General features: G+C 39.9%; 1 protein-coding gene across 3 annotated transcripts in view; it reads right to left on the reverse strand.

Moving 5' to 3' along the window:
- The window catches only part of LOC122816727 (cytochrome P450 2K1-like), a 657,641-nt gene that overhangs the window by 89,981 nt on the left and 545,612 nt on the right, over nt 1-22,048 (reverse strand). For 2 of the 3 annotated variants that reach the window (XM_044089718.1, XM_044089719.1), the window contains exon 8: nt 855-996. In XM_044089718.1, the coding sequence (XP_043945653.1) occupies nt 855-996 (142 nt within the window). Of the gene's footprint in view, nt 1-854; nt 997-1,326; nt 1,413-22,048 lie in introns of those variants that run through there. The other variant, XR_006367097.1, reaches the window with a different exon arrangement.

Below are 22,048 nucleotides of genomic sequence, written 5' to 3' on the forward strand. Positions count from 1 at the left end.
AGAACACCATCCCCACGGTGAAGCATGGTGGTGGCAGTATCATACTTTGGGGTTGCTTTTCTTCAGCTGGAACTGGGACTTTAGTCAAGGTGGAGGGAATTAAGAACAGTTCCATATACCAATCACTTTTGGCCCAAAACCTTCAGGCATCTGCTAGAAAGCTGAAGATGAAGAGGAATTTCACCTTTCAACATGACAATGACCCCAAGCATACATCCAAATCAACAAAAGAATGGCTTCACCAGAAGAAAATTAAAATTTTGGAATGGCCAGGCTGTTCCCAGACCTAAATCCAATAGAAAATCCGTGAAGTGACCTGAAGAGGGGTGTGCACAAGAGATGCCCTCGTAATCTGACAAATTTGGAGCGCTTTTGCAAGGAAGAGTAGGCAAATATTGTCAAGTCAAGATGTGCCATGCTGACAGAATCCTACCCAAGAAGACTGAATGCTGTAATTAAATCAAAAGGTGCTTCAACAAAGTATTAGTTTAAGGGTGTGCACACTTATGCAACCAGCTTATTGCACATTTTTTATTTTTTATATTTTTTTCCCCTAACATATTTATTTTTCAATTGAATTGTACAGGTTATAGATCACATTAGAGGTGGGAAAAGTTTTGAAATGATTTATTGTGGTCTCAGTTATTTATATCACAAAAACTTGGCATTTTAACAGGGGTGTGTAAACTTTTTATATCCACTGTATATATCAGTTTTATATTGTATTACGTTTTAACTATTTTCAACAGCATCACTACTTTAGAACAGTTGGCAAATGCCTAATACACTGCAAGACCATTTTCAAGTGTTTTACCATGAAACCATTGAATCAGAGATAAGAATTTCATTCTTACCAGCAGAAAAAGGCATAAATGCTTCCTGCTTGACAAACTGTCCTTCATCGCTGAGAAAATGGGATGGGTTGAACAAGTCCGGTGTTGTCCACTGAGCTCTCTCCCAAAGTACAGATGTTAACAAAGGAATAATTTGTGTGCCCTACAAGCAAAACCATAAGAAATGATTTGATTAAATAAGAGTAGAAATGCAACAATGTACAAAGAAATAGAAGTTAGGTTTGCCCTATCACTGTGGTATTATAAATTCCCAGGCCATTGTGTTATAATTAATGTACACCTACATTCGTGAGCTGATCTCTTTAGTCGGTATGGGACAGTCTTTCAAAAGACAGCATCTTAAAATTATGTACATGAACACAGACATGGAAAATTGTGTTAATCAAAATCAATTACAAACTGCAAACAAAAACTGTAAAATAATCCCTTACAGTGAAGCAAGTGTAGAAAGAAGGATGTTAGTGTTACTAACCATTGTTTATGCACATACTGACTTTTGTCAGTCATTTTTGTTTCCTTGTTCATTTTCTGCATTTATTCCCAGACCCAGTCATAATCCTAGAGGGAATGACAATCATTTTCTTAGATTCCTTTAACAGTTCTTTAAAAATAGCTGTTCTCCTTTAACTTCATGTTATAATAAAAACTGAACAATAGAAACCGATAGAGGTTATGGAGAACATGGTTTATTTGCATTAGCAATATATACAATATGAGGCAGATTACATTTGAAGTTTACCTTAAATAAAGAAAAAAAAAACTGCTGCAGGTAGGAACCTAATTGTTAGTTTTGCCTTTATCACTGCTTGTTTCCTAACCTATTTTTCTTAGGTAAGCATATATACCATGTTTTTCTGTTCTCCACTAGTACTCACTTATCTCTGTCCCATGCATTGCTGAATTCTCCTTGTGTTTTTGAACCCACAGCTTTGCCAGGGGAATGGAAGGAAGGGAATTATTGTACACGTACTTCACATTTTCTCCATAAAAAATGTGCTATATTTTTATTTTCTAGATATTTCACTTTGATGTCTTGCCACTGAGTCTAGGCTGTCTTACCTTTAATACTTTATGCACTGTTGCATGTATTAACTTTGTTCTGGGTCTATGTAACATCTGCAAAGTTTCTTCCTGCCCCTGTGTGCTAATTCTTTAAAATACTGCAAACATGAATGGTCCTGATGTTGCCTGTGCTTTTCTTTGTTAACAAAGCTCTTTCCTTCACAACCATTTAATTTCATATGACCCTTTCTTTCTTGTTGGCCAAACAGTCTGCTACCCAGAATACCACCTTAGGGCCTTTCCTCGCTGATGGACCTGTGGTACAAACACATTGAGGACGTCTGGGAAGTAAATTTGTGTATATTCCTGGACTAATATACTTTTATCTGAACAATGAAATATATTAGATCACCTGATACAATTTTCACATTTTAAGCAGTACACATTTGTTATTGTTTATCATAATGGAAGTCAAACTAACAGGCTTAATTTCCTTCCATTGCCTTGTTCCCGATTTTGAATCACAGATGCTGTTATCATTAGTACCATGCCTACGTCGTGTAAGTTGTTATAAAAGATAGTAAAAAAGTATCACTGCCTCTCCCTTTAGTGTTTTGGTATTCTTCACCCAGCCTTACTAATTTAATCAGTTTCAATTCTTGTTCTTTTTAGTTAATTTTATTCTTCCCATGGAGTATTACCGACTCAAGTTTTACTTCTCTGTTTTTTTTCACTACTTTACCTCTTCCATCATCAGGCACTCTCCATCACCCTAGCAGCCTGTTTGTTTTTCCACCCCACAAGGATGAGCCAGGCCATTCATTCCTCAGCATAGAAGAGAGTCCTATTGTCCATTCATTTTCAGGTTGGGGAGAAAGCGTATTTATTTGTTTATATATTTATTTATTGATTGATTGATTGATTAACATTTGTTTACTGGGAAAGTCCAACTGGGCACATATGCCCTTTTTCAGTGGAGGCCCCAGGAGAAAAGCTACAAGGTATCATATTTAATGCAATCAGTACTTACAATAAAAATATACAATGCAGTTTTCACTAAACACATAGCATAATAGTCAGTATAATACAATTTGTATTGATATTCACAAACATTAGATTTACAAATCTTGTAATGAGACTGTGCAACTAGAAGAGTGGTGTATAAGATAAGTAGGAGTAATCAGAGGAGATAAGCAAATTTGAAAGTCAACAGAGAAGTAGTGATGAAATAGTAATTTGGTTGTGCAAACTAGAAGCAGGCATAGTAGTTTACTAAGTACAATAAAGTGAGGTATTAGAAGGGGATAAACAGGTTAAGTGATTTAATACTTTAAAGGGAGGTACAAGAAAGGTGATAAAGGGTGTTAGAGAGCTATGTCCTAGGTAAGGAGCAAGGACAAAGCCAGGAGGCAGGGAGGAAGTCTTTTAGTAATAGTTTGAAATGGTAAAGGTGTGTGACAGACCTGACTGATATTGGAATTTTATTCCAAGTTCTGTTTGACCAAAGTGGGCAACTTTGGTAGGTAGTCTTGTAGTAGAGGTCTAATTTCTGGGCAGGCAGATGGGGTATGGATGATTTTATGGGTTAAGGTGAGCTGAGTATAAGATAGGTGTTGAAAAACCTCAAATAATTTTTAGTGCTAAACAGTGGTGGGTCCAGTAAGGCTTGTTGCAAGTGAATCTGGCAACTTTGTTTAGAACTAAGTGAGGCTTGTAGGTTGGTCATGGTAGGGGTTCCATATAGGAAAGATTATATCAGATGAGGTTCCTCTTAATGAAGGGGGATGATGAAGAATTTATTTCTATAGAGATGGAAAGTATGATTCCTTGATAGATCTGTTAATTTAGAAGAGACAGGATAGGCTATAGAACTGACAGCCAGCTTGAGGCCAAGTAGCCTTGGACCAGTCAACCTCTTGTCTACCATTATGAAGAGCTTAGAAAGGTTGGCCAAAAAACACCTGATAGTGGACCAACAGCACTAGAGCTACTCCAGTTCACATATCGTGTCAATCGCTCTGTAGCATGACACACGACTGTCAAGCTCAATTCAACACCAACTACATCATCAAATGTGAGAATGACATTACAGTCGACTTCATCAGTAAAGGAGACGAAAAAGCATACAGAGAAGAGGTGGACTCTGATTAGCTGGTGTGCCATGAACAACCTCGACCTTAATGTCAACAAAACTGAGGAGATCATAATGGACTTTAGGAAAGGTCAATCAGCGCAGTCTCCTCTCATGATTAATGGTGAGATGGTGGAGAGAGTAAGGAGCACAAAATTCTTGAAGGTTCATACAGTGGAGGATCTATCTTGGTCAATCAACACCAGTCACATAGTAAAGAAAACCCGTCAATATCTGCATTTCCTTAGAAGGTTGAGAAAAGTGAGACTCCCACCCTCTATCCTCTCCAACTTCCACAAGGGTACTATAGAGAGCATCCTAGCTTACTGTTTCATGGTGTGTATGGCAGCTGTTCAGATGCAGACCAAAAAGCTCTATGAAAAGTAGTGAAAAGTTGCAGGAAAAAAATATTGGGCTCCAAACTTCCAGCGATGCAGGAACTGTACACGACACAATGCTACAACACAGCTACAAAAATAATCAAAGATTCTACTCATCCCACTTATGAACTGTTCACATGCTTGTCATCTGGCAAAAGATACCGCAGCATGCACTGTAAAATGACCAGGTTTAAGAACAGCTTCTTGCCTCAGGCAGTTAGACTCTTGAACTCTGGGAACAGGCTCAGGGAAGTCATGGGACAGCTAACTAACATAGAGCAATAAAAATCAAGTGATAGCTCGCATTCTACACACTACCAATACTTGACAATCAATGTGCAATACTAAGCTGCTATATGTGTGATAGGATGTGAGAATTCTTGTGCAATAGGTTACATGTGCAAAAAAGAACAGTTGCTAATAGTTATTGTTACAGAAATTGACATGACAAGTAGTATAGTAATGAATAATATGTAGAAGTTGTTAGAACAATCTGTTTAGTTGAAATGATAAATGTTATGTCAGATGCATATGTAAATGTATGTAATGTATATGTCTTCTCAATTCGAGCCTGATGCATGTAATTTCATTTAGACTACACTTGTGTATGTCTAAATGACAATAAAGTTTACTTTGACTTTGAGGTATTCTGCTGGGAAATTATCTACTGAAGGAGAACATGGTTTCAGTTTAAGATATAGCGATTTGATGTAGGAATATGAGATGGGTTTTAGGGTAAAATTGGAAGTGTCTGCTGTCTGAGGAGAGGGCATGTTAGGATTGTTGGGAGGAAAATCTTTAGTAAGGGCTTTAAAGATCTTCCTAAAATGGGTGTTAAATTGAGCAGCTACTTCAGAGGGAGTGTTATTTGGGACAGGATCAGGAGTTGTATAGGTTCCAGTGCGAAGTATATTATTAATGGAAGGTCAGAATTTTTTAGGATGGGAAGACTAATTTAGTAAGGGGCTACTGAAGTAGATTTTCTTGTCTGTGGTAATCTGTCTTTTAGTACGGTTATATAATTCTTTAAGGTATTGAAGGTTTTGGGGAGATCTATACTTTAGTCATTCTTTCCAAGCCCTATCTCTTACATTAGGTGCCTGCTTTGAGTGAATAACCAAGGAGAATGTTTATTTTCTATTCTTTTTGTTCTAGGTTTGACGCCTGTGACCTGGCCCTGCAATCAAGGAACCTCAATCCTCACCACTAACACCAGTGAGGGGCATCTCATGTAGGAGGAAAGGATAATAAATACACACAGTAAAGTGCAATTTCCCTTAAGAGCACACAGAGATCACAGTCAGTCAGGGGCTGGTTGCTTCCTTGCTCTCCGGGTCCCCAATAAGACTCCCCACTGGCACAGCTATAGGGTCCAGATCTCAGCCTAGTGGGCAAGCTAAAACCTCCAGCAACCTCTCTGTCCAACCAGTGCTTCATGTCCCTGCCCAAATAGCTGACACACACACACACACACACACACACACACACACACACACACACACACACACACACACACACACACACACACACACACACACACATTGAGAAGAGTTTATAAACCACACAGACACTCCTGGGAAAGGCTGGCACAGGTTCTCCAGCTGTGCCCCTTTTTCCCAGACTATATGGTAGTACCAGCTGCCACCATCCACTAATATTTATCAGCTACTCAAAGGCCCTTAAAAGGGTGTCCAATTATTACTGTGCAATATTATTATCCAATTGGTAGTATAGCCCTGGGCTAAAGCTATTGGATTGGCTTTGTACAATTTTACCAAAGGCATGCAAGTACTCTAAAGAGCTTAAATTATCTCTACAAAAACAGACACAGTTGAAAGAGTTTAAAAATATTTAATAACAAATAGTCAAACACAAGACAATACTTTTTACTACACAGTGCTAGTCAAGAGTTCAGAGATCACAGATAAATACTTAACATAATTCAGTAGTACAGTTCTAACATCACAGAAAAACACTTAGTCTAATCTTTCTAGTTTCTAGCTATTTCTAAGAAAAAACACAAGTCTAAGATAAACTTACATATAATGCAAGACAGTTCTGTGAGTTGGATGGTCAAGACACAAATGCTTAATGCTCTCTGATTCTCTCTGTTTTTAAAATCACATTCCTGGTACACATTACATCATTCTTCCCATTTCCCTGGGTTTCCAGGCTAACAGAAACTACATTTACATTCTTCACCTCTGGGCAGAAACCAGAGCAATAAAGGTAATTTATGCATGCAAATTCTGGCCATTAACTCTGGCCTTAAAACAATAGGCAGGATGCCTCACTCTAGACTTACTGGGTCCGAGTTTTAACATCAAAGGGTCACAACATGATTTACTTGGTCAGTAGAGTGCACTGTTGTTGCATTATTTTCCAGTTCCACATGTAACACTATTTTTACCATTTAAAATAACAAGCCTGTGGTTTACATTAATATTTACAGATGACAGAATTATCTCCAAATTTCTATCTGGCTAGGCTGACAGCCTTCACCTGTCTTCACCCAATCTTCACATATCTCCCCCCTCCCCGGAGAACTCAAGCTAGTTTTTCAAGTGACACTTGAGAAACGCTGCTTGAGGGAGTTAGGTCTATCTGAGTATACCTTACCCCATTCCCTGTCTTGAGAGCCCATTTGCATTGGCATTGCTAATCCCACTGCAGTGATGCACCCACATATCATATGCTTGCAACCCCAGGATCCATCTTAGCAGCTTGGCATTTTGCTGGCTGGCTCTGTTTAACCATGTTAGGGGGTTGTGATCTGTCATAACAGTGAATTTCCTTCCATACAGATAAGGCTGAAGTTTCTGCAGTGCCCACACTATGGCTAGACATTCCTTTTCTACAGCTGCATAACATTCCTCCCTGGGTTGTAGCCTACGACTGAGATAATCCACTGGGTGCTCTTCCCCGTCTGAAGAAATCTGGCGAAGTACAGCCCCCACCCCATGGTTCAAAGCATCCACCTGAACAACAAATTCTTTGCAGTAATCTGGACTGGCTAACACAGGGGGTCTTCCAAAAGTTTTTTTAAGCTTCTGGAATGCCTGCTCACATGCTGGGGTCTGCACTACCTTATCTGGCCTGTTCTTCCTTGTCAGGTCTGTGAGGGGAGCAGCTATAGTACTATAAATGGGGACAAACTTTCTGTAGTAACCTGCTGTCCCTAAAAATGCCCTCACCTGATTTTTAATAACAGGTGCAGGCCATGCCTGAATAGCTTCCAGTTTGGCAGGTTCTGGCATTATCTTACCACTCCTCACTCTATAATCTAGGTAGGAGACCTCTGCCATACCCAACTGACATTTGCTCAGCTTAATGGCCAACCCTGCCCTCTGTAGTCTGTCCAGCACTTCCCAGACATGCTGAAGGTGCTCTGGCCAGGAATGGCTGTAGATGGCAATATCATCTAGGTAAGCAAGGGCAAACCCTCATGCTCCTGCTAGGATATGATCTACCAGCCTATGGAAAGTTGCTGGGCCATTCTTCATCCCAAAGGGCATCTTTGTGAACTCATACAAGCCAAAAGGAGTCAAAAAGGCTGACTTCTCTCTAGCACTGGGAGTCATGTGCACCTGTCAGTAACCCTTGGCAAGATCAATGGTTGTAAGATACTTAGCCCCACCCAGCTGCTCTAGGGCCTCATCTGTCTAAGGCATGGGGTAAGCATCTGACTCTGTGTGACTATTTAATTTCCTGTAGTCCACACAGAACCTGGTGCTGCCATCCTTCTTTGGCACCAGCACCACTGGGGAGGCCCAGGGATGATTGGACTCTTGAATCACTCCTAGTTCCAAAATCTCCTGTACCTCCTCCCTCAGAGCCTGTTTGACTCTCTCAGACACTTTATAAGGGGCCTGCCTAATAGGCCTTTGGGGTCCTGTATCCACCTGGTGCTGCCCCGGGGGGTGCACCCTGGTTTCCCAATGAACATGTCCCCAAATTCTTGCAACACTGCTCGGATTTCTCAAACCTGGGTAGGAGATAGCTGCTGGAACATTGCTACCCCTTCCATTGAGGTGTCAGTCTGAGCCTCACTGAGGAGATCAGTCCCCAGATCTCCCTCAGACTCCTCCTGCAATTCATTGCAAATACTCAGCACAAGGGCCTTCCTATCATAAGGTTTCATCATGTTAAGATGATACAATTTGTACCCCTGCCTTCTGCCAAGAAGTTCCACCATGTAATTAACATCATTTACCTTTCTTACCACCATGCAGGGTCCTTCCCAAGCTGCTTACAGCTTGTTGTGTCTGAGAGGAATGAGAACCATTACCTGCTGCCCCACAGCATACTCTCTAGTTCAAGCATTCCTGTCATACTACACCTTTTTCTGTTGTTGGGCTTCTGCCAGGTTCTCCTGGACCAAGCCCATGAGTTTCCTGAGCCTTGTCCTGAGGTTTAGGACATATGCTACAACAGACTCCTTGTGAGACTTGCACTCACCTTCCCACTCATCTCAAATTAAATCTAGAGGTCCCATCACCCTATGCCCATACAGCAACTCAAAGAGTGAAAAACCTGTGGATTCCTGGGGAACCTGTCTGTAAGCAAACAACAAATGGGGTAAATATTTGTCCCACTCCCTCTTAAACTGATCTGCAAATGCCCGTAGCATGGACTTGATTGTAGAGTTTAACCTCTCAAGAAGACCATTATTCTGGGGATGGTAGGGGGTGGTCTTCATGTTGTTCACCCCACAGGACTTCCACAAACAAGCCAGCAGGTCTGATATGATATTGGCACCTCTGTCAGTCAGTATTTCTTTTGGGAAACCTACCCTGCTGAAAATCTCTAACAATGCATTTGTCATCTTCTCTGCCTCAGTGGAGGACAAAGCCACTGCCTCAGGGTATCGTGTAGCATAGTCCACTACCACTAGGATATGCTTTTTCCCTGTGGAACTTGGGGTACTCAGAGGACCCACAGTATCCATAGCTACCCTCTGAAATGGCTCCTCAATCACAGGCAAAGGCATCAAAGGAGCTTTCACCTTGTCTCCTGCCTTGCCTACCTTTTGGCACTGTTTACAGGTCCTGCAGTACCCTGTTACATCTCTGGAAATTCCAGGCCAATAGAAGTTCTGCATAATATGCCTGTTTGTACATTTTATGCTCATATGACCTGCAAAGGGAATATCATGGGTGATGGCTAGAAGGGTCAGATGGTAGGCTCTAGACACTACCAACTGCTGTACTCTCTCACCTTCTAGCCCTCCCTCAGGGGTCTACTCTCTATATAGTAACCCTTTGTCCCAGTATACAGGTTCCCCCTTTCCTTAAGAATCAGGTGCCTCCCTACCCTAGCTCCTTCCTCAGGCCTTGCAATGTAGGGTATGAGAGCTGAGCCTGTCTCAACTCTCTCCTTGTAACCCTTCCCAGCTCCCCTTCCACAGGAAGCCTGGCATCCTCTGATAGTGGTGCCTCACTGTCAGCCTGGGTACTACTACTCACCTCTATCTTTGCAGTCACTCTGTCCAAGGGACCATCAGTACCCCCAAGCAGCTGTGGCCCACCTTCAGTCTCACTGCTACAGGGTAGCTCCCTCCCTGAAGTAACCACCTCACCAGTCCTGGCTGCAAGTATGCAGTCTGTCTGGGTCTCCCCCAGGCTACCAGACTTATCTGCTTGTCTCCAAGCCTGACTGTGCGTAACTGCACAAGCACAGGGTACTGCACTATCAAAACCATTCCTTATCAGGACATCTGCAGGTATACCCTCAAACACACCTACTTGCTGGCTTCCTTTTCCACCCTCCCAGTCAAGGTGAACCCTAGCCAAAGGTATTTGGAATGGGATCCCTCCTAAAACCCTGACTGGAGTAGACTGCCCAGGCAAGTAGTGCTCCTCTGTAACCATTGCAGGCTTTACAATGGTTATATCAGAGGCTGTGTCTCTCTTGGCAATGGCCTCTTTGTCATTCACTACAATAGGATATAACCTCTGGTGGTAGTTTGGTACCCTTGTTGTCGCAAGACAACCTACTATTGGCATTTTGTCTTTCCCACTTACTGGCTCTCTCACCTTTTGTTCCCCACCTTGCCTCCATGGACACCTGTATGCCACATGGCCCAGCTGGTTGCATTCAAAACATTTAACCATAGCTCCTGGATGTGGCTTCCCCTGCTACTGGCAGATTCTGTTGGGGCAGTCTGGGCTGCCCACCATGGGTTCCTTTAGACCCATGAGCAGTACTGGGGTCCCTTTCCTGTGCAGGGCTGCCCTGCTTGCCAGGTATAGGTCTCCCTTCTTCGCCAACTCATAGGAAGTAGCACATTGTCTATCAGCTAACCAGATCCTCATGTCCTCAGGCAAAGTGCTAAGGGCCTGTTCCCTCACCAAAAGGTCTGCCAGCCCTTCAGAAGTGGTGATCTGACATCCACTCACCCACCTATGTAAACAGTGCTCAATTCAGCAACATATTCACACACACTTTCATCTGCCTTGCGTCTATGCTCACAAAACTTTTTCCTATATGTTTCAGGTGTTAGTTTAAACAATTCTAACAAGTGATTTTTAACAGCAGTATAATCAAAACATGCAATGTCAGACATTTTTGACAAAACAGTTACAGCTTTACCATGGAGTAAGGAGTTTAGGAACCGTACCCAGAGCCTTTGGTCAAGACTATACTGTTTGCATACCCTCTCAAACATATGAATGAAACTATCAAAATTATCCCCCTCTTTAAACTGCGGAATAAATTAATTGACCTTTTGTGCTTCTGGGGTCCAGTTGCTCCCTTCCGCATTACCTCCATGACTCTGACGAAGAGTCAGCGTTTCCCTCTCATGCTTCCTCTGCCACTCCTTTTCCTTGGCTTCTATCTCCAAATGCCTGACCTCCAACTCAAGTCTCTTTAGCTCCAGATGGATTTTTAAATCCTCTGCAGAAAGTTTGAGTTGTCCATTCTCCGAGGGTATCATATCTCCACTGCCAGTCTGATTGTCCTCCTGGTTGCTGTTTTCTCAGCTGTAACCAAGGCTGCAATCAGGTCTGCCTTAGTCAGGTTTCCATGCACAGTCCCCTAGCCTGGCACATCTCAGCCAGCTGGCTCCTTGTCAGCTTTCCACACTCCTCTGCTGACATGCTGCCTGCTCACTCTGACTAACTAAGCTAACAAAAGAAATAAAACAATTGTGATCTGAACTCAGAGTATTCACTGTGTGGCTGATTTAGAGTACAAAACACCTTCAGAGCTTACTGTACATAAACTACAGGAATTCACTCTACCCACACCACTACAAGCCAATTAGTATTTGCCAACCAATTAATATGTGGTGTGGATATCCCACCCCTACCAAACAATTAATATGTGACACCTGTGTCCTGGACCAGCAATCAAGGAGCATCAATCCCCACCACTAACACCAGTGAGGGTCATCTCATATAGGAGGAAAGGATAACAAATACATACAGTAAAGTGCAATTTCCCTTAAGAGCATGCAGAGATCACAGTCAGTCCAGGGCTGGTCGCTCCCTTGCTGTCCAGGTCCCCAATAAGACTCCTCACTGGCACAGCTATAGGGTTCAGATCTCAGCCTAGTGGGGCAAGCTAAAACCTCCAGCACCCTCTCTGTCCAACCAGTGCTTCATGTCCCTGCCCAAGTAGCTGACACACACACACACACACACACACACACACACACACACACACACACACACACACACACACACACACACACACACACACACACACACACACACACACACACACACACACACACACACACACTTTGAGAAGAGTTTATACAACCACACAGACACTCCTGGGAAAGGCTGGCACAGGTTCTCCAGCTGTGCCCCTTTTTCCCAGACTATATGGTAGTACCAGCTGCCACCACCCACTAATATTTATCAGCTACTCAAAGGCCCTTAAATGGGTGTCCAATTATTACTGTGCAATATTATTATCCAGTTGGTAGTATAGCCCCGGGCTAAAGCTATTGGAGTGGCTTTGTACAATTTTACCAAAGGCATGCAAGTACTCTAAAGAGCTTAAATTATCTCTACAAAAACAGCCACAGTTTAAAGGGTTTAAAAATATTTAATAACAAATAATCAAAACACAAGACAATACGTTTTACTACACAGTGCTAGTCAAGAGTTCAGAGATCACAGAGATATACATAAAATAATTCAGTAGTACAGTTCTAACATCACAGAAAAACACTTAGTCTAATCTTTCTAGTTTCTAGCTATTTCTAAGAGAAAACACAAGTCTAATATAAACTTACATATAGAGCAAGACAGTTCTGGTGAGTTGGATGGTCAAGACAAAAATGCTTAATGCTCTTTGATTCTCTCTGTTTTTAAAATCACATTCCTGGTTCACATTACATCATTCTTCACACTTCCCTGGGTTCCCAGGCAAACAGAAGCTACATTTACATTCTTCATCTCTGGGCAGAAACCAGAGCAGTAAAAGACATTTATGCATGCAAATTCTGGCCATTAACTCTGGCCTTAAAACAATAGGCAGGATGCCTCACTCTAGACTTACTGGCTCTGAGTTTTAACATCAAAGGGTCACAACATGCTTTACTTGGTCAGTAGAGTGCACATTATTTTCCAGTTCCACATGTAACACTGTTTTTACCATTTAAGACAAGAAGCCTGTGGTTTACATTGATATTTACAGATGACAGAATTATCTCCAAAATTCTATCTGGCTAGGCTGGCAGCCTTCACCTATCTTCACCCAATCTTCACATAGATGATGCTAGACAAGGTTTTTCAGGAAAACTGACTTAAATCTGTGTACAGCTTTTCTGAGTGGAATATTTTCAGGATAGGCCTGTTAAAAGAACTTTGAATTCTGTTAACTATATCAGGGATAAAATTAGTAAGGTTAAAGTAAATTCAAAGTAAGTGTTTGACATGATGGGTACCGGGTCTGTTTGCATATACAGGGAAGTGATTACTGAGGGACTCAGACAGGGTGCCAATGGAGACATACTTAGTGGAATCAGACACTAATATCCAGTTGGGAACTGAGACACTGTTTTTGGGATAGTTATAACGTGTGGGTCAGGTAAGGAATTGCATTAATCCAAACAGGTTTAGGCTAGTGGATGGTTATTTTGTGGAGATAATCTGCCAATTGATATTAACATCACTTAGGATTATCTTTTCATTAGAAATTATATGCGAGTTCCAGTTTACGATGCTTTCTAGGGTTGTAACAGTATTACCGGGGGAATGTAGAGTGCTATAATACATAGTTGCTTATGGTTATTTAGTTTAAGATGGGAGATAAGGAGTTCAGCATTATGGAATTTGGTAATAAGTTTACTGTAGAATTTCAAGATAATCAGGGTATAGTAATGCTACTCCACTGCCTTTTTTGAGTTCCATCTGCCCTGATGATATAACCAGGGGCTGATATTTCAGAGTCAAGTATATAGGATTTTAGTCATGTTTCGGTTATGGCAAGAATAGCTAGTATATTGCGGGAGACCCAATCATGGAGTTTTAAAATGTATTATAGACGCTAGATGCAATGAGTATTTAAGGAAATGAATGTAAGCTCTTTGGGTGAGTTTGAGATAAGTGGGTTAGATTCTGATGGTTTTGGTGATGGTGGTGTGGCCCCTGGTTTGGAAGGAGATGGGTGGAATGGATTGAGTGGGGGGTTAGCTTGTGGTGAATTTTGGAGGCTACTGGGAAGATGGGAGGACTGGCTGGGGTCAGGATGAATATCCCCACAGAGTGATAAGAGAGAGAGAATATATATGGTAAGATTGTTTTGATTTAACTGTAGTAGTTAGTTTTATTTTGTTGTGGTAGGTTGAGAGTTTAGTAATTTTAATTTTTAGTAAAGATTCGGTAAGTTTTTGTTTATACAAAAGTGATTAGTGATAAAGTGGGGTGATTTAAATAGTTAGTGGTAGAGCACATAATGGGAAAATGTGTACAACATTGGGTATTGTATGGTAAGTTGTAAGGTGGTAAAATAGAAAGAATAAAGATGCAGTAATATCTAAGAGAAGCATGGTATGTAGCTTTACAGAAAGATATTTCAGAGAAAGAGGAGCTAGAACACTAGAGTATGAATATAGGATGGTTAGGAGTAGGTCACTGAGTAAGATGGATGGTGTATGTTGTGATCACTGGTTAAGTAGTAAATATAAGAGAAGAAAGAAAGTTAGTGTTTAAATGTAGACTGTTGGTTTAGGAATTGTGTGTGTATTCTTGTGCCCAGAGCATGTCTATGTTAATGTGTATGCCTTTAAGAGGGGTGGGAAGTAGGTGGAGTTCTGGGTGGACAACAGGTCCTATAAATGTAATGCCATGAGGGGTGGCTGGGGAATTGGGGGTGGAAACAGAGCATAGTGGGAAACAGCTCCAACAGCAGCAAGAGGAGTCTTCATCTGTTATGCTGCCAGTAGAACAATTTTAGGTAATAGGAACATTGGTCTAACACATGCTTTGGAAGCACAAGGGATATGCTACTCCAGACTGCAGTTACAGTAAAGCTGTTTAGAAGGAGAAAAGTACTGCAAAACACAATTAATCTACATGAGTTTTCCTCAGACAGTTACAGTTTCACAGCAAACTTGGGTGCAGGACAGTTTGCAGAGAGGAGTGGAACAAACTAAATTTGGCTGAGAAAGCAGCAGCAGTAATATATATAACCAATTACCTGAAGGACAAGAAGGCCAGCCAGTAATTTAATAAATATTGTTTAAGGTTGTAAGCATGAGTTCTGTGGTAGGATACTGTGCTCTCACTGCTATTATAAGACAATGGGCAATAACAAGTAAACAGCAATCCACTACAAGCCTTAAGTGAATAATATGTGGCCCTAAACAACATCACCATGGTATACTCCGAGTTCCTTGCTGAACTGCATCTGTGTGACCAAGCTAAGAACTCCAGATGTGTAAGCTATTTTTTTCTTTGTTAATAGAAATGATGGGTGTTTCAGAGGTAGATTCTTGAATTTTAGCTTGGTTATAGAAGTGAGCGGGAGTGTCCTGCAACAGTCTGAAAGGAACAGAGGGAAGAAGGAATGCTGAATGTAGTGAATTAGTACTGCTTAGTAGGCCATTTGTTCCTGGTCAGAGGCAAAGTCAAGAACTGGCAGACCATCAGGCTTTGTGAGCAGAATCCTTGTTTTTCTCCCCCCTGCATTGACCAGAAAGCTCTGCATAATGTTGCTATTCTAGGGAAAAATTCAAATGCCTTTGGGTCTTGTGATGTGTGCTTTCCAAACCACCCATGGCTGCTTCCTAATGTTCCCATACTTGACTAGTAGGACCAGCAGTGCAGCAGGATTAGTTACTTCTTTCCCCATGAGGATGGGGAAGTTATCATCAGTCACTCACTCCCACCCTCCCCACCCGATCCTTTCACTACCTGAGCAGCTAATGAAAGCCAGGTTGCTGAGGTATAGTTAGGACTTTATGCCTCTCTGCCACAGGACCAATTAACAGGTCTACTTACTGGCAAAAAGTTAAATCATAACAATAGCAATAATTAACAAATAATATGGCAAACCTAAAATTTAAAAAAAAATCATATATTGAAGAATAACTATATAAATACACAAAAAGCCGTCATGCTTTAACACTTCTTTAGATCAAATCAGCATTGTATTTTCCACAGGTTTATGTAGCATAGTAGAGCAAGACATCATAATAAAAACATTCAACCCTATTAGCATCTTAATGCCTTACCTTTCAATATGTCCTTATAACTTTTGCTTTTATTTAATTTATATGAATGAAAAAGGGAACTCGGTATGCCCATTAAAATACAGCAAATGCTTATAAAGTGAAGCTTTTACTAATAGCACAGCGATAGTCAGAGCCGGATCCAGCACTAGGTGACATAGGCATCTGCCTGGTCACAGCATTAATGAAAAAAAAAATTCCTACATTACTTTTTAGTTCCATCCATGCGCATGCATCTTACTGTTTTAGGATTAAAAAAAAACAAGTAATCTCTGTGGTATCCCCAAAGTCTCAAAACAACCCACTAAACAAGTATAGTGGGTCCAAAAACAAAACAGTGTAAGAAACTTCCCTGTGTGGAAGATTTTCAGTCCATATATCTTTAGTTAATCACTGTATATCAATAGCATCAGACAATAGTAGTAGAAGTAGCGAACTTAAACTCATCTTAAGTAAAAAAATGTAAAAAATATATAATTGTACAGAATTACAAAGTATTCGAAAGTTATCCAAGCAAGGCAGGCAGTCTGTTTCCAGTCAAAAATCCCTTATTAAGTAAACAGACAAGTGATCCAAGTAAAACAAAAATAGAGTAATAGTTTCCTCACAAGCTTTCTAAATAAATATATATATACTTTTTATCAGGCAAGGGAGTGGTTTATTGTGCTGTAAAACAAAGTGTTATTGGTACATATTTTAAATGCACATCCCTTCCCCCATCAGTGTGACATTTGAGCTGGTCCTGCCCTACTGAGTAGCTGTCATAATAATATAACCCTTATGTACTTTAAATAAAATTTAGAATGATGTGGTAACCCTTATTTAACCAGATTATTAAGTAGATTATTGCTTGTGATTTTATCCAAGACAATATACTACATGGCTGGAAATATATCAACCTTAGAACAGTTGCCAATCAAAATATATATATAAATATATACATATACACTTGCATGTAAAAAATCAATTGTAAAAATCATATTCTATTTTCATAACCTATTGTTAACAAAGATCGCTTCCGTCCTTCTAGATGTCTTCGTCTGTGTACAAGAACCCTAAAAACTATCTATAAAAATATTATCGTATAATTAGTTAGTATTGTTATTACACATCATTTTGAATAAAGTGGAAAAAAGAGAACCAGAAAAAGAAAAAATAATAAGAAAAAATGTATGATGATGGAAACAAAATATACACTTAAATTACAACTGATTTAAAATTATATTTAAAACCAACTGGTAGAATAAAATAAAATAAAATTAGTCATGTAAACAATGTGGCACTTTTCTAAGTTCCAGTACACTTTTACTTGAACAGTAGTAGTTTAGTCCACGCTTCCTAAAAGAGTTCAGCTTTAATTGTCACATAAGTTCATGTTTCTCCAGAATATTCGGGATGTCTCCTTCAAGATTGTGATCCAGGATCTGGAACTTAAAACCTGTGTATTCTGGAGAAACATGAACTCATGTGGCAAGTAAAGCTGAGCTCTTTTAGTAAGCTTGGACTAAACTACTACTGTTCAATTAAAAGTGTACTTTTTTTACTTAAGTCGAGTTTAAGTTTGCTACTTCTACTACTATTGTCTGATCTGATTAATATGCAGTGATTAACTAGAGATATATAGACTAATAATCTTGTACACAGAGAAGTTTCTTACACTGTACTGTTTTAAGATTACAGACACATGCAGAGCAACGTGTGAGATTTGATTTCTGAAACTTGTGAGACTGGAGCAACAGCATTTTTCAGAAATCTTCCTGCTTTAGGATTTTCAATGCACGTGCTGAAGCAGATATGAGCTGTGAAACTGTATTGTTTTTCAGTAGCAATATGAATGCCAAGTATGAGGTAAGTGTGTGTGTGTGTGTGTGTGTGTGTGTGTGTGTGTGTGTGTGTGTGTGTGCACATATATAAAATACCATAGTTAGAGATGGCAGAGTAGTTAATTAGCTTGTGCAGGCTCAAACTCTATATCTTGGCTATAGAAGATAAGTGCCTTAATCATTAATTACACTTACTCATTAGAGATGGTTAAAATGTTCTGAAATGGGTACTTTTGTGATTTATTGGTTCATAAATTTTGTTTTACTGCATAATGGAAAAAAATGTTCAAAATTGCAAATTTAAAATTCACTCTAATAAATGTTGTATCTATTTATTTATTGACATCTGATTACCGGGAAATTCAGACTGCATAGGTGCTCATTTTCAGCAAAGGCCTGAGGAGAAAAGCTCCAAAGTATTAAAAAAAACATTTTAAGAACAATAATTTTACAATATTCAAAAATAATAGAAAACTATCTACAGTTTAAAAAAATATACCAAATTAGACCTATACATATTTTTCTGTGTATGGAAAAATATGTATATATTAGACATATATTTAACAAGAAATACTTTAAATCAGGAAGCTGAATCAAATAGCACAGGCATTCATGCATGGTCCTAAAACTGTTTGCAGGGTGCCCATGGTTTGAAAACAGCTGAGGAACCAAGGTACATTTAATATGTCTCTGGCCAGGTACATTTGAATTTGATTTTCAATGCATTTTCAATTAATGGGAATTTCCATGCATTTTCAGTAAATGTGAGCTTCAAGGGAAGAAGCATTTCAATGTGCGTCTGTTTTCTTTAGCATATGGCCATCAGTGCTTGTTCTATAAAGTCAGAAAGCAGTGTTAGCAGTGCGCCTTGTGGTATCCTTGCCTTTGGTGCAAAAGACTGCGGGCTCTACTCCCACATGATGTAGATAGATTGCTGCCACTGTTGTGCACTTTAATGGGCGTGTTGTCCTTTGGATGAGATGTTAAACCAAGGTCTCATCTACCTGTGTTGATGTAAGGTGCTGTGAGATCCAGATGAGCTATTGAAAAGAGTAGGAGAAAGTTCCCCTGAAAAGAGTAGGGGAAAGTTCCCCCTAGTAGTTTAAATACTACCAAGAGTCTCCCCTGAAAAGAGGCGACAAGTGAAGTGAGATTAACCTGGTCAACATAGGATACAGTAATTAAAAGTTTTAAACTAGATCCACGTCTCTGTCTTCATTTCAAAAGTAAAGAAGAAAATAATATTTGCTGACAGTTTTGAACAGTGTTTATGGTAATTGGGGGGGGGGCAATTAATGGGACACCAGAATGGCTGGGGGGGCTGGTCCATTACCCTGCCTAGGGCCTCATTTGACCATGATCCAGCTCTGGTGATAACATTTTCTATTAGTCTTACCTATGTGGAAACCATCACATTTCTTACATTATGATAATTATCTAGACATTTGGTTTTACTATCAGTGTAACTTCTGAAATAATATCTTGCATCACTCCAAAAAGTAAAACAATAAAATATAGGTAAAAGAGTAAAGAACGTGAGTAAGCTTGTAATAGATGTATTCTTTACTTTACATGTTATACAATATGACAAAACTAGCATATTATTGAATTATTCATTCTTTGAAGTATATGCGTAACATTCTAAGCAATTGTTGGTTCAGTTTTATTCAACATACTTATTATTTTGATGAGCAATAGGTTTCAGTAAATGGTGGGAGGAAATATCAAGAGGTAGTGAGGCAGGAGAAACCATGGTAGGCCGGACACTTTTAAGATGTTTTGTACTAGTATATAAGACAACAGAGGTCAGCTTAGGTTCTTAGAGGGGTATGGAGTATATTCCACTGGCTACATCCATAAACAATCAAGGCTTTAATGGTCACATTAAGTTTATGAAAAAGAATAATGAGAAAAAATGGAAGGATCTGGGACAGGGGCTATATTATTTCCTCGAAGACGTGTTCCATCAGACGCCTCTTCATCAAACCTAAAACCGCAAACTTTCAAAATATTGAACCTCCACATCATTGATTTCTTTCCCTTGGAAAGAAATCGCTTGCCCTACAAACACCAACAAATAACCACAAACACTACAAAGTGGGAGGCTTTACCCCCCCATACCCTCCAGTGTGGGGAGGCTGTGCCCCCCACCCCCTAACTAAATATACCAACTCTGAGATCGCACTACAGCGGGGAAAATGGTAAACTGACGAGGATGGCCAAGCGATTTCTTTCCCAAGGAAAGAAATCACTTAAGTAGATGTTTGATTTTTTCAAATTTCGCAGTTTCAAGTTCGATGAAGAGGTGTTTGATAGACAGCCTCTTTGAGGAAATAATAGGAACCCTCTGGGACATACTGGTTCATTAGGTTTGGCAAGTTTATGGAAAAAAAGTGGTACAAGCTAAGGAAGATAAAACGTTAAGTCATTACACAGATGTAGCCTTATGAATAATAGAAGCCTCAAGTTTAGGCTGAGTAGGGTTTGTGATCATATCTGAAGAAAAAATGTAAATTATTAATATGGTATCACATTTGCATATGTAGCTGAAGTGAGATTAATTGGTGGAGGCTCATATTCTGAAAATACTTAATCTGGTGTAAGAACAGCATTGACAAGTTGCCACCTGGTTTCATAGGTGAGCAATGTTTATTTATTTATTTGAATTTGCTAACCGGGGTAGAGCACTGATCCTGTTGCACCTATTTCACTCTCAACTTAGGGTAAACACAACAGATACACAGCATTATATACAGAGTAAATGACAAAATGCAATATATACAGATATTATATGCAATTAATACACAAGACAATTAAACAAATACTATGTAGAATGTAAATATCAGAATTGGCTTGAGGTTATAAAGGTAATACAACTTGACATTATATACAGGGTGACTGACAAAACACTGTTGAAGTGACACCCTGACCCCATGTGCAAAAATGGGAAAAGGGGTTGAGGATAGATGGATTATATACAGAGTGTATATTAGAATCACAATGAAAAGTAAAGTCAGGACAAGTTATGTAGAGGGAAAGAAGGGTAGAAAATGGGTAAGTTATAGGTAGTTAAATAGGCTATGGGCCCAAGAGCTATTTAAGCCTAACCAAGCTTACCCCAAATTTACTAAAATACTGCTGACATGTGTCAATATCCCATGGAATTTTATGGTTACATTATAGGCTTGTGCACATCAAGGGTTCAGAGGTTCCCCTTGTCCATTAGGAACATAGGTGCCAAACCAGGGATAAATTTGCAATTTTCTATCCACTGGTTCAAGTTACATTTGAATAGGGTTAGGCATACGCTTTGCTTGACATGAATGGGAAATCTGCCCCAGAGAAAGGGTAATCTTTGAGACACCTACCTGTCTCTGCAACATGTCTTGTTTACATCACAGATGAGGTTTTGGTCTTTAGAATAGGTATTTCTGATGCTGCTTGTTTTGTGGATGTGAAACAAGTTGATTAGAGTGGGATCAGAGGATGCCTTGTAGGCTAGGCATAGCTCTCTGCACAGCAGTGTGTAGGAGAATGAGCACAGGGATAGGGTTTTGAGGTGGTCTCCATAGGATTTACCATTTAATCCATGTATTATTTTTGTGCATAACCTTTGTGATCTGTCAGGATGTTGCAACTGCCTCCTCAAGTACATGCTGAAGGAAGTGTTGTACTCGATCTGATGAGAGCTGAGTAAGTGGAACAATGAGCTCTCTGGACCTGGATGCCAGGCCCTTACTTGTAAATTGTGCAACATATAATGATTTTCTCACCTCTGTAGACACATGGTAGTCAAAGATGAGGTTACTGTTAACATGTGTTCCTAGATGCCTGACCACTGTTTCTACTTTAAGGGGTGTATTATCAATACAGTAATGTCCATGGGTGGCCATCTTTCCAAAAGGTACTATTATGCATTTTTTCACATTGAATTTTAGTTCTTGGCACCAGTTGTTTGCATCAGACCCTCATGAAGGGTATCTTTGTCCTTAGGGGATTCAAAGACCATGCCTGGTTTACAGTCATCTGTAGATCTGGTCATTCACAGGCTCTTAACATTTCTCTTGACTTCAAAGAAACAGATGCCAAAAAGGAGACACCTCAGCATATGATAATTGCATATAAATGAGTATATGGTCATTATGTGACCAGAGAATTAGCAGTTGTAT

This window comes from Protopterus annectens, chromosome 12.part0 (genome assembly GCF_019279795.1).
Source record: "Protopterus annectens isolate FY-2018-M chromosome 12.part0, PAN1.0, whole genome shotgun sequence".
NCBI lineage: Eukaryota > Metazoa > Chordata > Ceratodontiformes > Protopteridae > Protopterus > Protopterus annectens.